Source organism: Schistocerca gregaria, chromosome 2 (genome assembly GCF_023897955.1).
Source record: "Schistocerca gregaria isolate iqSchGreg1 chromosome 2, iqSchGreg1.2, whole genome shotgun sequence".
Taxonomy (NCBI): Eukaryota; Metazoa; Arthropoda; class Insecta; order Orthoptera; family Acrididae; genus Schistocerca; species Schistocerca gregaria.
Window position 1 is genome coordinate 393,343,614 of NC_064921.1, and position 22,757 is coordinate 393,366,370.

A 22,757-nucleotide genomic window follows, 5' to 3' on the forward strand; every position below is an offset into this window, starting at 1 on the left:
TAATTGACCCATACCGTTCGACGGTGGGCGGTGCAGCAAGGAATCTTGTACCACAGCGGCTAAGTCTTCTGTTAGTGCTGCGACTGCATAGCTAGGCTTCGTTTCGTCTGCTGATATCTGCGCAAGGGCGCAATGGTTTTCAAGCTGCGCAAACCACAACATCTGGTTGTGTTGCGAGAAGGGCGGCAGTTTAATAGTAGCCCTATTAATTTTACTGCTCGCAGCTGGCTCTGTGTTGACTGGCGGATTGTCCATTTTGTGCGAGAACAAGCGCGGCACGGCTGATGTGGAAGTAATGAATGTTCACTTTGCAATGAGGTGTGAACGCTGAAGCTGACAAAGTTGTATTTTGTGTTCCAGTCGGGATCACCAAATATGTTGTATCTGATAAAGTTGAACATTTATTTCCACATAAAACACGTCTATGCAAGATAGCTTACAAGCGGGCAAGGCTTTACAGTTACTGTAAAGAACGGCATGGAGTAGTTTATATCTGTAAGGTTAAGGAGTAAATGGAACAACAAATACTACAGTCGGATGCATGAACGATGGCGGTTTGCGCATGTCGAGACAGAACGGGGAATGGATTGTTGCCGGTTCCAAGCAACAGTTGGCGGCACGCGCATACGCTTGCTTTTCGCTTGATGTAAGCGTTTATCCGGCAAATTATGTCTCTCACTTGCTTGTGTAGAATTTGTCACTTACCGCCACCATCAGCCATGACAACTCGCAACAAATGAAATAAAAACTCACCAAATAACTATCTGCAATCATGTTAAATAGTCGCATTGCATACAACATTCACAGCACAGCTGTGCCCATATTGGCTGTCGGTGAATGATGATGCATGTGCGCGGAACGATCCTGAACTCGATCGCCATCGCTCGTGACACCAACTATAGTCACATCACACGGATTATTTATACGCCACTGTATACTCGTGTTTGCGGAGACAGAGTGAGATGCTTCTGATCTTATTCAAGTTGTGTGACACATATTAATGGTTTCAAACGTAAGCTGAAATAAATACAAATAGTTCATTGAGACTATTAATATCAACATAATGTCTTCCCGATATTTAGGGCTTGATTAAATCTGCATATTGATGTTTTACATAAATATGAAACAGTGTATCTCTTCATTCATTTTTAATGAAGTAACTATATTTTATATGGAAAACTCATCATACGATGTTTATTTCCTTCAGTTAGGGTAATTTTTAGCAAATTTTATTAGTGTTTCTTTCGAGCAAGGTGAGCAAATAAAGATTTGTAGAAACATTTTTGTAGAAATATGCTACACTCCATCGTTTTCGTTGTATCTACAACGAAACATTAAATTGTTAGTAAGTCTTGATTCTTGGCACGAATAAACCTCTGTTACGTCGTATTGTCAATAAACCGCGCGAGGACACGTGTCTTCACAGAAATGCCTCGTGCAGCGATGCTGTTTCGTAATCAGGTTTATCAGATTGCAGCCAACGTGGTTATCAGGAAGGGGAAACAATATATATTTCATTGAGTCAAAAATTTAAAAAAAAATTGTTGATGGCGATCTCATTTTTCACACTGCACGCAATCTTCACGGGTAGTTATCTTTGATAGTAGCTGCGTTTGGTAAGCAGAAAAGTAGTCGTGACTGTGAGTTAGAGCCGGCAAGATGTGGCGCAGAGTGTAAGTAAAGTGAAAATATAAACAAACTTTAGGAATTTATGACCGTTAAATATGATTCCCGCAAGAAAAATTCGTTAACTGTATATATATATTTGAGAACCCCTGGAAAGTTGGAAGGGTTATTGTACAAGTCTTTCTTATCCTGTTTCGTAGATCACTTTGTTTTTGTTGTGTCCTTATGTCAACGACATCGTTTCTCAACTTTGCGTGTCAGTATTTACATAAAACAAACCATCCAGCGAGTTTGTTTTACCGAATATGTGTTTTGTACATTAATATTTAAGACGTGAAATTTATATATAACACTAATTGTATGGAATGTAATTTGCAAATGAGTGATACGTAGACCTACTCCAATGTATTAGAGACTTCGTGATCCGTGCCCAAACGAGATTATTAAACAATCAGGGCAAGTTCTAACATTTATCAAATTATCAGAGTTGAAGGGTGGTTTTCAGAAAGTCTGTACTGCTTCACTTTCTAGGTGTTTAACGTGTGCTGTTTGTTGTACCTGTTAATCTGCAGAGGAATGTCTGGTTTTACTCTTTTGTTTCACCTTTTATAAATGACATTGTGCACTAATATTATGCGTTCTTCTGTTAAGGAAGTGCTTTGTCACCTGCATTGGGAAGTGAGATGAGACAATCCATCCAGTTATCAGGGTTTGGGTGCTGTAGGATCTTTTTTGCTGTTCTAGCAATGCTTTATGTATGTGTAAAGTCTGATAAACTGAAGCCTTTGGTATCACTATGTCAGGTCACAACAAGGCTGTCACCTTTCTCTCTAATCCATATCTTTACATACGGTACAGGATAAGTTGGCCGCCACAACCTACCTCACTCACATTATATAAATGCTAAAAAAGCCAGTCCCCTCCCCTCCCCCCACGCTGTTTGTGCATGAATGTCGTCACATGCCACACCATATTCACGTCGCTGGGCGAAGCTTCTATCAGGTATTGACAGGTTAAGTTGCCTCAGATAATCTGTTTGAGCCACAGTAACTAGCTGGATGAATCAGGAAATGGATTACATCTAATTAATGGGTGTCTTGTGAATAATGCAAGCTGTCAGTACTCAAGATGGCATATCCTGGATATTTTGGTTTGTATTTTTCAGTTGAAGAAACTGCTGTGGGTTTTGTTTAGAAGTTACCTGTTTCTTGGTACCTATTTCTTACGGCCAGTGATTCTTATCATGTTGTACACTATGTCCATGTAGGTGTCATGAAGATATAAATCCTTTGAGGGAATTTTTTTAGATTGTGTTGTATACCAGACTATACAATATGCTTTTATGTTGAAGTGCTGACAGATTGAACTGTAGCTGAGACTGAAGTCTGAGTTAGGTTCGAAACTGACAATTTGGTCAAGAGAGGGCGAAACCAACTAATCTGTCATGACAATCTTTCTTGGATATAAAGTGCGTATTCCATAGTTGAATCTACTTCTGCATTCAGAATTGCTGTTTTTGCCGCTGTGCTCTGATGGTTTTGAATTTCTAATAACAAGAAAATTCCTGCCCTCTTCTTGCATTCCTGAAAAAGTCCTGACAGTTTGTGTATTTGTGCCAAATTATGCAATAAATTGCAGAGAACTGTTGAAGTTGCAATATTATTTTTTTTATCACTTGATGAATAATTGTGTGCCCAAACTCATTATCAAATCATCCAATAAGCTGTGCAATAATATACATTCCAACATGCACATGACTGTGCATTGTAGGTATAAATCTTGTAAAACAGTGAATTTTATTCACCGTGTATTTGTGTTATTAGTTATGTCATTTTTATTGGCATAGTTTTGTGTTGTTAATGAATTCCTTCATTCGGGTATTACTGCGTGAAATCCAGGATTAACAGAGACTGGGATACCACCCATCTGCTTTGACCACTGATGTCATCACCATGCCAAAAAAACCCTATTTCGAACATATCCAACGTGGTTACCAATACATCTGCCAAACCACACACGAAGTAGTACAGTGACTAAGCCCATTGAACCGTGGAAAATGGGGTTGTGGATGGTGACAAACTAAGAATTCAATCATAAGAGCAAAAACGCTGTTTACGGTGCAACACTCCACTAAAAATAAAACACTGGAAACCATCAAAAAATAAAACTCAACAAAGTCATACAAAATGGAAGGCCATGGTATCCCAAACTCAAGGTAACCTATATAACTCAAACTTAGTCCAGGATACCAATAACCCCTGCCCCCCTCCCCCCACCACCCCAATCTCCCCACACCACAACTACAAAAGGCGGTATCCCAATCTCCACTTAACCTATATAGTTAAACTCAAGACCCGGATAGCAATAACATAAACCGCTACAGCATGCCACCTATTCATATGCTGTTCCCTGTACTGCGTCACTTCCATTGAGACCAACAACCTCGCAGTTTGGTCTCCTCCCCCCAAATCAACCCTCCAACCCTCATTTCCATTCCAAAACCCAGACAAACCAAAGCTCAATGATATCATGCAGCACAACTATCACATTGGTCAAAGCAGACCTGTAGTATCCTACAGCCAAGTATACCCTACACATAGAAGCAACTCATTTTTCCAATGGAGGTTCCAGTAGCCTTGGATCACTGTTCGAGAGAGAATTTGTGTTGTCTTGTGTGTTTCTTCATAAATTTGCAACACATATGAAACCCACCAATAACAGTCATACGAACAGGCAACAAATCCAAGTATGACGGTTAACAGCAGTTCATTCACCATAGCAATCACTGGCTCTTCTCTCCATACTAAAGAAGCAGAATATGTCTTTGTTTTTATTATATGTTTGTTAATAGGTGTTAAACAATGAAGCTTCTGGGTACCTGGAATTGTCCTTGTATTCTTGAAATGTAGCTTCAGCTTGGCAATGTCTTCATCATGATGGGAAGCCAATGTATAGTACAAGACACATAAAGGAACAATTTCTTTGCACCACTGAAACAACTGTTGTGGTGACAAAATATGCTGGCTTTCATGAGGCCACTTGAGGCTAGTAAGTGTGACTAATCTCTTTACAGCCCCTGCAACCCCCTATAGCATAAAAAAAGTGCTTTTGTGCAGGAAAGACTATGAAGGTAATCATGTATGACATGTGGTTTATTTCATTAGCATTTGTGTGTCTGTAGTAAGCAACAAATGATTGAATTGTAACCTGTGAATTATTTTCATGGAATCCCTGTACTTCATTCTGAATATGAAGAAATCACAAACAAAAGATATTCACTTACTTTGAGTTCTTCACTAGCTGCTCCTGCTTGTGTACTCTAATTCCACTTTCTTTGACAAACACATAGTCTTTTGTTCCTGGCATCACACGGCTCACATTATGATCAAGGTAAAAATCACGTACATGCTGAACAGTTTTCTCACACAGTGTCTTACGTGGCTTTGGATTTGGTGTCTCTAGTATAACATTGTTTTGCTGTAAAATGATTTGCTATTCAAATGATGTAATCTGAAGCAAAAAATTCTTTCATTGTTTCCCTTTACTCCAGCTCTTTGGAAGTACTATCAAAATTTGTATTTTGTCGTACATGCAATCTGAACTGTTCAAATAATCTTTCAGCTGGATTTTGATTTCTCCTTTTCCATTTCTTTCCCGTTGTTCTTTTTCCAGTTGTGCCACGTAAGTATGCTTCAATACTGATGCAATCTCTCTTTCAGTTTTTGCTTTTGGTGCTTTATCTCACTCTGAAGCCTCCTTTTCTTCACAGGAGACTCGCCTAATACTGAAGACTAGTATTTAAAGAATAAAGTATCAATCCAATGCTGTTTCATCTTTAATTAAACTTTCTCTTTAAGTACGTAGTACAGCTGGAGCAGCACCTGCAGGTATTGATGAGTTTTGATATATTTGCTTCCTACATTTGCTGAAAACTTTTCCACCTAGCAATACATTAGGGTAATGTTTTACTATCCACTCTTGACACATGCTTCAAATTCTTGTGTGACCTCCTTTAAAGTCGAATTACAATATATTTTCTACTTGAAATCCATTTTTTGAAAACTACTCCTAAATACTACAGCAACTATACACTGCAAGTTGGGTACACTTATGAACCAAGTTAATGATTAGTGATTGAAAAAATAAAATGTCTCTCTGATTAGCTGTTCACAAGAACAAATGTTCACCAGTTGCTTAGAATAAATTTTTGGCCATGATGCCTTTGGTGTGTCATCTTGATATACACCATCTGTATAGTAATGTATTGGAACAATTCAATACATTTTTTAAAAAAAAATTGAAGATGATGATTTGAAGTATATAAGGTTAAAGTCAATTAGCTTCAACATGTAACTTCTTAGATACCTGTCATGTTGCATACCAGTGTAAAGCTCTACTCTTTAGCTTTTTGGTGATTAAGTTTCATTGCTTTATCGGGGTTAGAATCAGAATTATACTCATTTATGTTGAAACAGATGCATGTTAGTTTCACACAGTTTCCAAACTAGCAGACCTAGAAGTTTCTTCACAACTGTCATATAATGTTACAAATTGGTATTTTCCATCTCTTACTTGGATCTCCCCCCCCCCCCCTCCCCCCTGTGAGTCCAGCGATTAGAATATGCCTGAGGTATTCCTGCTTGTCGGAAGAGGCAACTAAAAGAAGTTTCACACATTTTGGCCTTTATGTAATGGTCCCCTTTAGGGTTTGACCTACATTTTTCAAAATTTTCTTGAAGAGCTAGCCAGTTGGGGAAGGTCGCCTTACATGGTGCATCGTGTCCATTGTGCCTTGAACTCTTTAGCCCACTTTATCGCTGCCGCACTGCAGTCCAGCTCATTCTCCATCTCTTGGGTGAGGACACCTTCCTGGTTGCATTTTCCACCATGCACTATACAGTGCTGCTTTTTCCACCGGCGATGAGCATGGTCTTCTTTGCATCTCATATCCAGCACTGTAGCCAGTCTGTTGCGGTGGGTCCCCCATGTACCCTGTTGGTTGTAGCCCCTTGACAACACAGGGATCGCTCTGCTGATGCCTGCGCCGATAACTCTCCGCATATGCCAAGGAGTAGATGGCCATCACCTTAGGGCATTGGAACCCCTCAGGAAGGCCAGGTGGCTTTTGCAGCAGCTGGGTGGTACCTGTAGGGAGAGTCCCTGGTCAGAGTGGATGGCATCAGGGCAGATGACACGCAATGAAGCATACCACATCCTCACTTGCTGGTGATCAAACACTAGTAGTCTCTAAACATTCCAAGTCTCAGTACAATGCAAGAACGTATGACTGTATATCATTCCCCTCCCTGGCCACACCATTGGAGGAACACCAGGCTAAGGATGTCAGCGAACCTTATGCACCCTGGTACCTCATATGTACGAGAACTAATGGGGAATCCTTTGTTTTGATGAAGCCACAGTTTTTTGTAGAGCATTTAGAGGACAAGTTTGGGGAGGTGGAGGGCTTGTCCAAAATGCAATCTGGGCCAGTCTTGATAGAAACAGCATCCACCGCCCAGTCACAGGCTTTACTTGCTTCTAACAAGTTGTGGGATGTTTCTGTTACCATCATGCCGCATAAGAGCTTAAATATGGTCCAAGGTATTATATACTGCAGGGACCTTCTTTTGAAGTCTGATGACAACCCGAACGCCAATTTAGAGTGGCGAGGTGATCATTTTTTCCAGCGCATCCATCGGGGTCCGAGGGATAATCTGGTTGCCACCGGTGCCTTCATCTTGGCCTTTGAGGGTGACACCTTACTCGAGGTGGTCAAGGTAATGATGTACCACTGTGATGTCAAGCCATATATCCCTCCCCCCAATGCGGTGCTTTAAATGCTGGAAGTTCGGGCATATGTCTTTCCGATGTATTTCCAGCAACACGTGTCGAGATTGCGGACGTCCATCACATCCCAATGCTCCATGTGCCCTGCCTCCCATCTGTGTCAACTGCGGAGAGCATCATTCATCTTGCTCACCAGACTGCAGGATTTTACAGAAAGAGAGGGAAAAAATGGAATATAAGATACTGGATCGTCTGACCTGCACTGAGGCTAAGAGAAAACATGAGTGCCTACATCGTGGCGCTAAAGATGAGTGCCTACATCGTGTGGCTATGACCACCTCATACGCCACCACTACGAGAATAGTTGTAGCCCCATCAGTTCCGCGAATTCCAGTCAGCTCTCAGAGCCGGAATGCTACATCTGCCCTGTTGATGGTGGGGAGCACTTCCCCCATTGTTGTTCCTGCACTACGTACCTCGAGAGCATTGCCCCCCCCCCCCCCCCCCAACCATCGGGGACGCCAGTCCCCACTTCTCGCCAGAAAGTGGTCCCTTGGGTCACTCCTTTCCCAGGTTTCTGCTACTGGGAAAAATGACGCCCACCAGAGGCTGAAGAGCCCAAAAGCAGCTGGTCGTAGGGCTTCACACTCATCGTCAGTCCAGGAGACTGAATCAGTGAAGCCTTCCTAGTCAGAGAAACCTAAGGAGCAGCTAGAAAAGTCCAAAAAGAAGACCCCTAAGACCAAGGAAGTTGTGGTGGCACTCATACTACCACTACCTACTAGCTCTGTGTCTGGGGATAAGTTCGAGGTTCTGGCATCCGCTGAGGACCTAGATCTCGCTGGACCCTCAGACACAATGGATATAGACTGCTCAAGCAATAAGTCGATGGCGGCAGGTGACCCTGAGACGTAAACTGTGTAATTGAATGTCCCATGCCTTTCCAATCTCATGACAACGTCATCCTCCAGTGGAATTGCGCCGGTTTTTTCCACTGCCTGGTTGAGCTACTGCAGCTGTTAAGCTTTACACCTGCTATCGACATTGTCCTCCAGGAAACCTGGTTCCTGGCATTGTGGACCCCTGCCCTTCACGGCTATGAGGTATATTACAGGAACCATAGCAACTATAATCAGGTGTCAGGTGGAGTTTGTATTTATGTCCTAAACTCAGTCTGTACTGTAACTGTGCCTCTTCAAACCCCTCTTGAAGCTGCGGCTGTCAGAATAAGGACAACGCAGGAAACGACTGTTGCAATGTATATCTTCCTCCAGATGATGCAGTACCCCTGGATGCATTAGCTGCACTGATTGATCAACTCCCTAAACTATTCCTACTTTTGGGAGATTTTAACACCCATAACCCCTTGTGGGGTGCCACCTTGCTTACTGGCCGAGGCAGAGATGTCGAAACTTTACTGTCTCTGTTCGACCTCTGCCTCTTAAATACTGGGGCTGCCACACATTTCAGTGTGGATCATGGTAGTTACCCAGCTATTGTTTTATCCATTTGCAGCCCAGGACTTCTCCCATCTAGCCACTGGAGAGCACATGAACTCTGTGACATGACCACTTCCCCATCTTCCTGTCACTGCCCTGGCATCAGGCCCATGGACGCTTGCCCAGATGGGCTTTAAACAAGGCAGAATGGGAAACTTTCACCTCTGCGGTCACCGTTGACTCTTGCCCACATGGTAACATTGATGTGATGTTTGAGCAGGTGACTACAACAATCGTTACTGTGCTGGAAAATGTGATCCCTCTCTCTTTAGGGTGCCCCGGCGAAAGGCGGTCCCTTGGTGGTCGCTGGAAGTCGCTGAGGCAATTAAGGAGTATCGCTGAGCTCTACAGCGGCATAAGCGGCACCTTCCCTGGAGCACCTCATAGCCTTTAAGGGGCTCTGTGCGCACGTTTGCCAGCTTATGAAAAGACGGAAGCAGGAGTGTTGGGAGAGATACGTTGCAACCATTGGGTGCCATACGCTACCTTCCCAAGTCTGGACGAAGATCAGACAAGTGTCCCTGGCATTAACATCAATGGCATGTTATCCACCGAAGCAGACGCGATTGCTGAGCACTTCGCTGACCACTATGCTCAAGCCTCTGCGTCGGAGACTATCCCCTAGCCTTTCTCACCCTCAAATGGTGGATGGAAAGGGAAGTCCTCTCATTCGCTACACGCCACAGTGAACCCTATAATGCCCCATTTACAGAATGGGAGCTCCTCATTACCCTTGTGCATTACCCCAACACAGCTCCTGGGCCAGATCGGATCCATGTTCTGATGATTAAACATCTCTCATCTGACTACAAGCAACATCTCTTCATCTTCTTCAACTTGATCTGGCGCGATGGCATCTTTCCATCGCAGTGACGGTAGAGCACCATTGTTCCGGTGCTTAAACCTGGGAAAAACCCGTTTGATGTGGATAGCTATCGGCCCATCAGTCTCACCAATGTTGTTTATAAGCTGCTGTAATATGTGGTTTGTCGGCAGTTGGGTTGGGTCCTGGAGTCACGTGGCCTATTGGCTCCATGTCAGGGCAGCTTCTGCCAGGGTCGCTCTACTACTGATGGTCTTGTGTCCCTCAAGTCTACCATCCGAACACCTGGTTGCCGTGTTTTTTGATTTACGAAAAGCGTATCACACGAGCTGGTGACATCATATCCTTGCCACATTATACGAGTGTGGTCTCCAAGGCCATCTCCCGATTTTTATCCAAAATTTCCTGTCACTTTGTACTTTCCATTTTCAAGTTGGTGCCTCCCATAGTCTCCCCCCCCCCCCCCCCCCCCCCCATATCCAGGAGAATGGGGTCCTGCAGGGCTCCATATTGAGTGTATGTTTATTTTTAGTGACCATTAATGGTCTAGCAGCAGCTGTAGGGCCGTCCGTCTCATCTTCTCTGTATGCAGAAGACTTCTGCATTTCGTACTGCTCCACCAGTACTGGCGTTGCTGTTGCTGAGCGGTGCCTACAGGAAGCCATCCACAAGGCACAGTCATGAGCTCTAGCACACGGTTTCCAGTTTTCGGCTGCAAAGTTGTGTGTTATGTGCTTCTGTCGATGCCATACTGTTCATCCAGAATCAGAACTTTAATGACGATCCACTCATTGTAGTGGAGACATATTGATTCTTAGGACTGGTTTTTGACGCCTGATTGACTTGGCTTCCTCACCTCCATCAGCGTAAGCAAAAGTGCTGGCAGCACCTCAGTGCCCTCCGCTGCCTGAGCAACACCAACTGGGGTGCAGATCGCTCTACACTGCTGCAGCTCTACAGAGCCCTTGTTCAATCCCACCTTGACTATGGGAGTCTGATTTATGGTTCGGCGGTGCCATCAGCATTGAGTTTACTCGACCCAGTGCACCACTGTGGAGTTTGCCTAGTGACAGGAGCTTTTCAGACGAGTCCGGTGACCAGTGTCCTGGTGAGACCAGAGTCCCTCCATTGCAGGCCTTTACCATCTTACTTGAGGTTCTTTCACGAACACCTCTATGGTATACACCTAGGGCGTGGCTTCGCCTGGACCTTTCATATGGCCCTAAGGATTCAGTTAACTGTGCGTCTCTCCGCTGTCACTTCCTCTCGATTATCGATGCGTACCGGGGCTATGAAGTGGTTCACGTTGGCTTTGCCTATGTTCATGGAGGATATAGAACAGCCCTCCTTTCCAGATGGCTGCAGTGTTTTCACTGCAGAGCTGGCGGCCATATCTCGTGCTCTTGAGCACATCCGTTCACACCCAGTGAGTCATTTCTCCTGTGTACTGACTCCTTGAGCAGCATACAAGCTATCAATCAGTGCTACCCTTGTCATCCTTTGGTAGCGACCATCCAGGAGTCCATCTATACCCTGGAATGGTCCAGTCATTCATTGGTATTTGTGTCGACCCGAGGTCACGTTGGAATCCCAGGCAACGAACTTGTCGACAGGCTGGCCAAACAGGTTACGCGGAAACCTCTTATGGAAATCGGCTTCTCTGAAACTGACCAGCATTCAGTATTATGCCACAAGGTTTTGCGGCTTTGGGAGACAGAATGGCATAACCCAAGTATGCAAAACAAGATGCACGCCATTGAGGAAACTATGAATGCGTGGAAGACCTCAATGTGCACCTCTTGCAGGGACTCTGTAGTTCTCTGTCGGCTCCGCATTGGCCATACATGGCTGACACATGATTACCTCCTCTGTCGTGAGGACCCACCTCGGTGTCGCTGTGGCTCACGAATGCCGGTTGTTCATCTCTTGCTGGACTGCCCACTTTTAGCCGCTCTGCGGTGGATTTTTAACTTTCCCAGCACCCTACCTTTGGTGTTCTGTGACGATACATCAACAGCAGCTTTAGTATTATGTTTTATTTGCGAGGTGAGCTTTATCATTTGCTCTAAGTTTTAGTATATGTTTTGATGCATTGCAGAGTGGCTGGCTTTTCCTTTTTATCCTCATGGTCAGCCAGTCGTGGTAACCTGCTTTCTTGTTTTAACCTCTTCTGCCTGTTTCTTTCGTCTTTGTGGTTTTCTTGTCCCCTTCTGTCCATTTAAGTGTTTGTTGCCCTTCAGTCGTTGTGGTTTTTCCTTTCATTCTGTTTTATGTTGTAAGTCTCATTGTCTTATTTTCAACCTTGTGACATTGTTTCCTTCGGAACAAGGGACCGATGACCTTGTAGTTTGCTCCCTTCCCCCTCTTTTTAAACCAACCAACTTATCTGGGTCATTGAATGCACCAAATTTGAAAGACATATAAGTGTGTCTGGATGAGTGCTGGGTTGAATTAATGTGGAATTGCACATTCCTTTTTAATTGAGTAAACTTATTGCTTCTGTTTGTGTTGATATCATTTCTTTGTATTTGTATCAAAATACACTCAAATAAGGAAAAAAAATATACATCCCATGAAGGAATTATATGGATGGGGTGGAAATCTGTAGATGTGATGTAGATGTACAGACAAACAAATCATTACACTTTCAGAAAAAACTGGATGATTTATCGAAGAGAAAGGGCTTCAGAAATTGAGCACAAGTCAGTAATGCATTGGTCCACCTCTGGTCCTTATGTAAGTAGTTATTCAGCTTGACATTGATTGATAGAGTTGTTGGATGTCCTGCTGATGGATATCATGCCAGATTCTGTCCAGTTTATGCCCTAAGTCATCAAAATCCTGAGCTGGTTGGAGGGCACAGTTCATAATGCTACAATCATTCCCAGTTAGGGAGAGAACTCGTGACCTTGCTGATCAAGGTAGTGTTTGGCAAGCATAAAAACAAGCTGTAGAGACTCTTGCCATATGGGGGCAGGCATTATCTTTCTGAAATATAAGCCCAGAGTGGCTTGCCATGAAGGGCAACAAAAGTGGTCGTAGAAAATCATGTACATACCACTGCGCTGTTAAGATGCTGCCCATAATAACCAAAGGCATCCTACTGTGAAAAGAAATGGCACCCCAGCCCATGACGCCTCGTTGTTGGGCCATATGGCAGGCAACAGTCAGGTTCGTATCCCACCACTGTCGGAGGTGTCTCCGGACATGTCTGTAGCCTGGAATCTCATGGCCTGGTGCAGAATGTCTTCAGTGGCGAGTCCCACTTCTAATTGAGCACCACTGACCAGCGAAGACATGTATGTAGACTCCTCAGACGGCAGTGGGAAACCAACTTGACTGTCAACTGCTATACAACCAACAGTGAGGAGTGGTGATCTAAGGTACTATTTCTTTCACAGCGGGACCCCTTTGGTTTTCACCTGCAGCACCCTTAAAGAAACAGTGGTATGTTGATGATATTCTATGCCCCATTTTGTTGCGCTTCATGGCAAGGCATCTTGGGCTTACATTTCTGCAACATAATGCCTGCTTGCACACGGTGAAAGTTTCTACTGCCTATCTTTATGCTCTGAATCCAAAATTGGCCAGCAAGATCGCAAAATCTCTTGCAAATTGAGGAAGTTTGAAGCATTATGGGCAGGGCCCTCAGACCACTTCAGGATTTCGATGACCTAAAGTGCCAATTGGACAAAATTTGGCATGATGCCCTCAGGAGGACATCCAGCAACTCTTTATCAGTCCATACTAAGCTGAATAACTGCTTGTGTAATGGCCATAGGCGGACCAGTGCATTACATAATCTGATTTTTCTGAAATTGTAGTCATCTCTTTGTATGTACATGTACATCACATCTACGGATTTCTGTTCCATTCAGATAATTCCTTTGTGTTGTGTCATTTTTTTTTGTCTTAGAGTGTACTTACAAAACTGTCATAAATGTCACTGTTTTAAATTTATAAAATGAAATTACTTTCTAAACATAAAAGCTGTGGCATTTTTTTATGAATAATTGGGACCAACCATGATATACCTTTAAGATAAATTATATAGCTTTTATAAATTTTTGTTCTTGATACCATGTTTTTTGTCTCTCTTCAGCCTTGTTGCAAGTTGGTGCCCCCCCCCCCCCCCCCCCCCGTGTAATTATTAAATCCTAACATTCATGTGACTTATGTTTTATGTTTTGTTTCAGGTTGCATCTACATCTAGTGTTTCTGATTTTGCTAAGCAGTTCACTAGGTGTGGACAGAGGAAATTTTAAATCATGTCAACAAAGCAGCTTTTGCAAGTATGTAAATATATAATTGTGTGTGAGTGTAAAGTTTCACATATTATTAGATTAATTTCAGGTTAGTTGCTTAAAAAAAATTAAGAGGTTGTATTGTGACATCATGCAATTCAGATTTTGATTGTTGTGTGTTAGAATGACTTCTGGGCCTTAACAGTTAGACATAAAGGGAGTGTTGGATTACACTGTTGCCTGTGTGTGCTGACCATATCACACAGAAACCACTGATACTTGTTGCTACTTACTGACGGTATGGCAACAGATTGCACAGTACCAGCTGAACTATTGGTGGCACAGGAAGGGAAAGCTGGCTTCATATTGGTGTTACCATGGCAACTGAGTCACGCTCCTCTTTTGCCAGATATACATTCTTTTATCATGTGTTTCATGAAGCTTTACTTTAATCATACTGTAAATTAATTGGTGCTGTGATGTTGCAAGTATGCCTCTTTCTCAGTTGCTGTCAATTTGCCGTACAGCATTTTTACTGTTTCTGCATGCCTGAGTTGCTCTGATCAGCATAGAACACTTTTGGTTGAAATGTCAGCTATATAAGACCAAAGAATTCCAGGTTAGATATATGTAGGTTGAGGAAGATTGTGTTGATTGAGGAAGCAGCTCATTAGAAGTTTCCAATGTGGATTCGCTATCTTTCTATTCAAGATAACACCACTCTATTCTTGACATCTCTGCAGGAAGTTTTTTTACATGAGTGAATGTTGTCCATCAAGAGACATTGGTTAATGTAGTGATCAGATGGTATTAAATTGTTTGCCCAGAGGTATGCCTGTCATTTTAAGTAACAATTGGACAAGGGTTTTAAAGTTTTATGGCAAATCTGGACTCCTAAGATGATAGGGAATAGATTTTAATGATTAAGTGGCTGATTTTTTGATGTTTATCAAATTATATTCCTATCCACAAATGATGGCGGTTCACGCAACTCGAGATATGGAGGGGACTGGCGTTGTTGATGATTCCATGCAACAGTTGCAGTACGCTCACGCACGTGCTTTCCACTTGAAGGAAGCTATATCCTGCAAAATCTCTCTCTCACTTGCGTATGTAGAATTTATATTTACCACGACCATCAGCAGTGACAACTCGCAACACATGAAATAGAAATTTCACTAAACAACTCTCTACAATCACGTTTGATGCTTGTATTAGCTACGACATTCAGAGCAGAGCACTCGGAACACTACTGAACGCTCATTTCCTGTTGGAGTATGCTACCACCAGCATTTGTGGCTAATGATAGTGATCAGTCAGTGACATGTATCTGAAGTAGTGTCATTTCATGTAAACATATTTTAAGTTAAGACTGCAGTAATTTTACTTAACTGTGAGGACATGTGTTTGAGCATGTGTGATTTCTCTCTCTCTCTCTCTCTCTCTCTCTCTCTCTCTCTCTCTCTCTCTCTCTCTCTCTCACACACACACACACACACACACACACACACACACACACACACACAAAAATATAATTTTAATTATCAAAATTAAACTTCAAAATTTTTAATACTCAGCTGCTCAGTATAATCTTTAATCCGAGTCAATATTGTTCTGGACAGTGCTAATGTTGGTGTATATGTGGGAAACAGGTCTCCCGCCTCTAGCTCGTTCTGTAGGGATACCATTTGACATGGTCCTTCCAGATGGTGATATGGTTCCTTATTTCCAAAAAAGTGCTAATGTATCTCTGTGTTGCACCACTACTGTAATATACTTGCTTGCTTCACAGGCAGTATTCATATTCAGCAAGGATGCTTATAACCATCGCATTGCATGCTCTAAAACCAATATCATTATTGTCGGCCTCCAAGATGATTAATATATTTTCAGTAGTCATTAAATAACTTAGCAGATTATTAAGTGCAGTACATGGTTGTCTCTTCTCCACTTACAAAGACTTTAGAAGGTCATGGTGAGTGAGGGAAGTAACTTTGAAGATATATCAGTGAAGGTAAGCTTGTATAGCAAATCCTGTATCTCAACACGCCATCCTCTTACCTGATGCAAGATCAGTGTTGAAATATGGTCACTTAGGAGGAAGAGTGCCTGGAAATGATAACGAGCTGCAGTTGGTAAAGGCAACTGCTTAATCACGACGTTACCCTGTTTTCAGCCTCTCAGAGTGGAAGTGTTTTAACAGGACTGTGTATGTTACACAGATAATGATGCATAGCTTCCTGCACAAATGACCAATGTATGGTGCTTATAATTATATTTTCTATTTAGACAAGTGGGGAAAGACCAAATAGAATGAGTTCTGCCCAATTTTAGCTACATTTTGACACTTGGAGTCAATGCCCAAAAATGTGAGTAATGTAATGGACCTGTCTGAAGATATGTGGACCATGTTTTTACTGGCTCTCTTTTTCAATTTTTCTCATAGTTCCATGTGTGTTTCAATATTTCCTGCATATGCAGGTGCCTCTGTGGAGACTGTAATTAAGGTATTGTTTGCTAACGATAAAGCAGTGCTGAAGTAGTCTGTATGTTTCTTTCCTTTTGTGTGTATGTGTGTGTGTGTGTGTGTGTGTGTGTGTGTGTGTGTGTGTATTTTGTTGCATAAATATGCCACGATGCAGTTTTGCCAATGTTAAAATTGCTTAGATTAATCCCATGATTTTGAAGATAATGAGACTGATTTTATGGTAGATGTTGTTGCAGATGATTGTGGAGATGATGTGATCTATATTCAAGAAGAAATTTGAGACAGTTCAGACAGTGATGCTTTAAAAAAAAAAAAAAAAAAAAAAAGAATGCTTGCCATTTTTATTCAGATTTTAGTTGGTAGTGCTTTACAGAGTGATTTTATTTTAAAATATGACTTTGTAGTAGAATCAGTAGAGTAAGGCTGATATGTAGGGTGACGACAGACTGAGTATAGATGGATCATCACTGATCATGTACTAGATACTGCTGTATTTTTGGGGCTATCCAGACAGTTCAAGTGCTTTTTTCTTTCCTTGCTTCTAACATATTGTGTTATGAAAAACATGGAGGGCAAACTAATGTATATGCCAAACAAAGTTATACGATATTTATGAAGCATATATTACTTCCCTTACCCATACACTTTTAAAGTGGGAGTTTCTTTTTTTTCGTTGAAATGAGTAATGTGCTCTCGGGAAGGCAAGATGATGATTGGAAAAGTGTGACACTGGGACTGTGAAAGACAATAAACTTTGAGGGACCCGACAAGAGTGACAAGCCCTTGCTGAACTACGAAACAACAGTGATATTATCGTTCAGACGACAAGGAGAGTGCCTGCATGGTGATAACTATGATAGAAAATGACCACAGAATGTAAGAGGTACGCAGGGATCCTGTATGTATGGAACTTAGAGGAGATTCTATGGCTCAGATTATCAGAAAGATGTGTGCATTGCTTTAGGAGACTATAGAGACCCACATAGATTCCACACCTGAGATCCGGGCAAACAGTTGTAAGGTGCACCACACAGGTTGCAGATACTAGAACCGTCAGAAGCCACTCATAGATGCACGCGCAGCCTTTCCTCCATGCACTCTACTGGCCAGCCGACAATTTACAAAGTTGGGCCAGGCCAGCCTTGCCCTCAGTTAAATGTTGGCATTCTGACTAGGATTCTCGGACTAGTAGTGTAGTCACTCAGTAGCAAGTGTCTTCTTGTAAAAGTTATTTCTAGGAGCAGTAGTGTTGTGTCCATCATCATTGTCTGTAGTTTCTTGTGGTTAGAACACGTTGTCAATGAGTAGGGTCGTATTTTCACATGTTTTTTGTTGTTTGGTTGCTTTTTGCATATTGTTGTGACACGGAGTGTCAAACCTTGGTGCAACAACGGATCTCATCATGGTCATGCAACAGGCTTTGCCAGTGTTGTTCTCTGAGCCTTTGTCCCCTGCTCTGTTTCCTCCTCTGCTCCCACCATTTGATGAGGCAACAGAAGATTGGGAAGTGTACGAAAACTGCCTGTGGCAACATTTCCGTGCATTTCACGTTACGGATGTGGAGGTATATCATGCACTGTTTTTGTCGTGTATCGGATATTGTGGCTGTTGGCCCCATTGAAGGGACCTTCCTCATCGTCATTTGACAATTTGTGCTCACTGTTGTCTTCCTGTTCTTGCTGCTGCATTTACATTGTGGCAGCTAGGGTTGAATTCTACCATTGCAAGAAACAGCCTCATCAGTCTAATCGTGCCTGGGCCACACCCCGTCACTGTCTTCATCGCAAGTGCCATTTTGTCACGCCCAAGTCAAAAGAATTGTATGTAGTCATCATGATTTGCTGCATCATCAACCGCTCTGCCCCAGATAAGGATGTCCAGTAACGGACCTTCTGGTTAGAGAACCCCTACCTTGAACAAGTTTTGTCGATTTCCCAGTTTTATGAGGTGGCTGGAATGCCATTTTTGTGCTGTGTGGAAATCGCCAGATTAGCCTGCTTGCACTGCCGCTACATCGTTCTGCCTGGAACACAGTGCATGCAGTCAGGCCACTGTACTGCCGTGACACCACAACAGGTTTCCAGCTGCCGATCAGAGCAGCTGGAAACCTGTTGCAGTGTTATGGAGGTACAGTGGCCTAACTGCATGCACTGTGTTCCAGGCAGAACAATGTAGTGGCAATGCAAACAGGCTAATCTGGCGATTTCCACACAGCACAAAAATGGCTTTCCAGCCACCACTCTCTCTTGCCATCCTGTCCGTCATTACTACCGATATGACAGATCAGAGTGTCCCTACCATTGGGCTGTCTGTCGTTAAGTGTAAAAAAGAAAAGACAACCTGGTGGTAGTCTGCCACTTAGCTCAGAGAACGTGCCAACAGATAATGTGGATATGGATGTCCAGGAAGTGTTGTCAGGGCTGGTTTCTGATCAGGATTCCGACAACCTTTTTGTTGAGGTTTTGGTTCTCTCACAACCGCACCTACAGTTAGACTAGCACAGCAGTTTCCCTGCCTAATGCCCAAAAATATTCATACCTTACCTCTCTGCCACTGTCGCTGGTAAACAGGCACCTATGGTAAACAGCGAATCTTCTTGCTTGGCCAATTCACAGCTGAAGTTACTACAAATCAGTGACTTGATCTATTACTTTTATTGTCATCCTTGATGCTAGTTCAGCAAACATTTTTGTGTTTGATGTCTTTCAGGCCTTTGACTTGTCAGTCACGGACTCTTTACAATTGGTATCTGCCATAGTCCCCTATCAATTATTGGAATCTCTGTGCTCAGAATTTCAGGATATCATTATGGAAGACCCAGGGTGCACCAGACTTTCAAGCCCACATAACCTTGAAGAAGTCTCTCATCCTAGATTTTTTCATGCTAGGTAGATTCTTGTGCCTCTATGCTCACAAGTCAATGTGGAGCTGGACTAGCTCCTCTCTCCTAGGTTTGTGGTTCCCATTTCTCCTGATGCTTGGAGCACACCCCTTATAATCATGCAGAAATCCTGTGGTCAATTGTGACTTTGTGGTGATATTGAGGTCACTGTGAATTCAGCCCATGGTAGACACGTACCCACTGCCAAGCCCGGATGAACTGTTCACATGCTTATTAGGGGTTCACTTCTACTCGAAACTAGATCTCTCCAAAGCATATCACCAGTTACCCCTAGATGAGGAGTCCAAGCATATCGTTGTTTGTGATACTGCTTTTGGCCTCTATCAATACCAACAGTTGATTTTTGGGGTGGCAAGTGCCCTTGCAATTTTTGAGCACTACATGGAACAGGTCACATCCGCTATTCCGTGCTGTTTCAAGTACCTGGATGAAAATGTCATTACCAGATGTACTACAGGCTGCCACATGCACAAGCTCTGGACCCTTTTTCAAAAAAATTCTGGGATGTGGGTCTGCATTGCACTGTGCAGAAGCCCACTTTTTTCAGCCATCCCTTGAGTATCTTGGCCACAGCATCTCGGGTCAGATTTCCTGACCTCTGGAGATTCTTATTTGGCCTATTACGGACCTGCCACATCCCTCATTGTTGCAAGAGCTGCAGGCTTTCCTGGGTAAAATTACCTATTACCACTGGTTCATTCCTGGGGCATCCACCATTGCCTGCCCCCCCTACCCCCGCCTCTCTCTCTCTCTCTCTCTCTCTCTCTCTCTCTCTCTCTCTCTCTCTCTCTCTCTCTCTCTCTCTCTCTCTCTCTCTCACCCCCTCTCCCTCTCCCTCACTCTCACTCTCACTGTGCAAAGGTGCTTCTTTTGTCTGGTCTTTAACATGCGACCAGGCCTTCACCATGCTGAAGGAACGGCTCAGGTCAGTATTGTGTCTACCTACTTTCAATCCCAACAAATCATTTGTCTTGACTACAGATGCCTTGCAGTAAGCCTTGGGGTCAGTTCTCATCCATCTGAATGCAGGTGGTTCGGAGCAGCCACTGATGTTTTCATCCAGCCCATGTTCACTACTCCCAGGTCAAGGACATATAATGTGGCTCACAGCTTGCAGTGGTGGGCTGTATTCCTCTCTAAATACATCTATGGGACTCATTTTCGCCTCAATGGGCACCATCCCAATGTGTAAGGTGTCTTGGTTACTCACTTTTGTGACAATGGACCTCAGTTCCTGTCTCCTGTCCCAAGGGTTTTGCGATTTCTGTGTGCGATCATGCAATTTCTATGTTAACTGTCCTCCCTTTCTTCCCAACCTAACAGGGAAGCAGAGGGCGTGGTTTACACCTTTAAAACACAGATGAAAAAATATTTGCAGAACTTCCTCACTGATGAGGCATTACAGCTTTTTTCTGATGTCCTTCTGGGTGACTCCTATTGGTTCCTGTAGCCCTGTCAAGCTTCTCTATGGACACCAATCACAAAGATGCTGCTCCACCTCCTAAGTCTGGTATTTTGCCTGTCATAGTGTCCCACAATACCAAGCTTTCTGTCTGGGATATCAGTCTGTGCCTGTGGTTTCGGGCAGTGCCCTCACTGGTTACCAGCAGTCGTTGTGTGCCAGAACAGCTGCTGTGTCTACACCATCTGGACTGGAGACAAGGAAGTCTGCTGCCATAAATCAGCTCTGGAGCCCGCGTGTGGGTATGCAGCCCCTCACCTTGTCCCCCCTCCTATGCTGCTCTCCCCCCACCCCCCCACCCCCTCTTCAGATGCACCACTGCTTTCGCCCCAGTCACTGGATGTAGTGTATCCACCATGGTTCCAGCCACCTCTTCCGCACGCATCAGCACCTCTGTCCGATGAGGCTACTACTTCGCAACTTGTATGACACCAGCTCCAATGCCCCTCCAACTGGTGGAAATACCCCTCACGGGATTCATGTCTCCTACACAGCCTCAGCTTGCGGCAGAGTCACCTCCACCTTCAACACCGCTGCTTGATGTCACCAGAGAACCCAGCTTGGACTGCCCATCACTGGTCCTGTCATACGTTACGCTCACTGATAGTTAAGGTGGTCAGCTGCAAGTGTGGAGTAATTTATATTGGAGAGATGGTACAGTCTATCAGAAGACACTCCTTGTGCCGACGACTTTCGCCTGTGTTCTAAGGCCTCTGAGGACCAGGAGTTGATCTCCCATCTCATCTGTGGTATCTTCATTGACTTGGATGTCGTCTCCGCATCACGGCCGTCCGCATCTTGCCCGTGGAATTAGCGATGCTCTGCCTTCTCCCAAGGGGGAAGGGGTGTAGTGAACCGCATAGGTTACACACCTGAGATCCGTGCGAACAGTTAAAGGATACGCCACAGAAGCCGACACACACTAGAAGAGTCAGAGGCTGCCACTCATGGAAGCGCTTGCAGCCTTTCCTCTATGCACTCTTCCGGGTGGCCAACAGCTTAGGGAGTCGGGCCCAGCCTTGCCCTCTGTTTCATGTTGACATTCTGACTATGATTATGATTATCAGTGTAGCCATTCTGTGGCAAGTGTCCTGTTGTATAAGTTATTTCCCAACATAATACAGTGATAGGTCTTCATTACTTGTGTGTTTTTGTGTTTACAACAAAGACCAAAATAAATTTCAGCACAACCATTAGAGCAATTCTGGGAGTCCCAAATGCGTCTAGAATATAGGAGATGCAAAAGATACATAAATGGCCTGTCCACTGAGACTAGTAGAAAGTTCGTCAACATACAACTTGGTTGAATACCTAACAGGTTGCCAGATGGTACTCGTAGTCACACAGTCCACAGGAAGCTCAACAGCACTGGTAGATATCAGCACAAAATATCCCACCATCCCAGACAGCTGAAGAATTCACTTTTATGTATCCTACGTAATATCGCTCACTGAATCTCAGATGCTCATAATTTAAAGTTGAACTCACAAGCTACATACTATTATCAGAGCTAACAAATACAGAAATGAAATTAACACAAAATAACACCCAAAAATGAATAAGAGCAAAAGAGACGAAGAGATTGAACAATCATGCATCACTTCTGTACTGTATATCTAGGAAGTTGGTGACAGAGTGGGAAAAATTTATTTACTGAGTGAGCAATAGACGAACATATCAGAGTAACTACAAAATTAGACTCTTGCTGGGTTCAGCAGAAGATGCAATTTATACGTTACGCTCACTGATAGTTAAGGTGGTCAGCTGCAAGTGTGGAGTAATTTATATTGGAGAGATGGTACAGTCTATCAGAAGACACTTTAAAGCTTTCCAGAGTCACCTAAAGTTAGCACGTCGTCATAAATCTGCAGTATCAGAACACCATAATGAATGCGTAAAACATAAAGTTTAAAGGTGACATGTATG

The 22,757-nt window shown here is 43.4% G+C and overlaps 1 protein-coding gene across 1 annotated transcript in view; it reads left to right on the plus strand.

Annotated features, from left to right (window-relative positions):
- Positions 1–1,305: 1,305 nt before the first annotated feature.
- LOC126321978 (neutral alpha-glucosidase AB) overlaps positions 1,306–22,757 on the plus strand; it is a 106,811-nt gene continuing 85,359 nt past the window's right edge. Inside the window, exons 1-2 of the mRNA XM_049994244.1 lie at positions 1,306–1,673; positions 13,932–14,027. Of these exons, the coding sequence (XP_049850201.1) occupies positions 1,660–1,673; positions 13,932–14,027 (110 nt within the window). The 5' untranslated portion in view covers positions 1,306–1,659. The remainder of the gene's footprint in view (positions 1,674–13,931; positions 14,028–22,757) is intronic.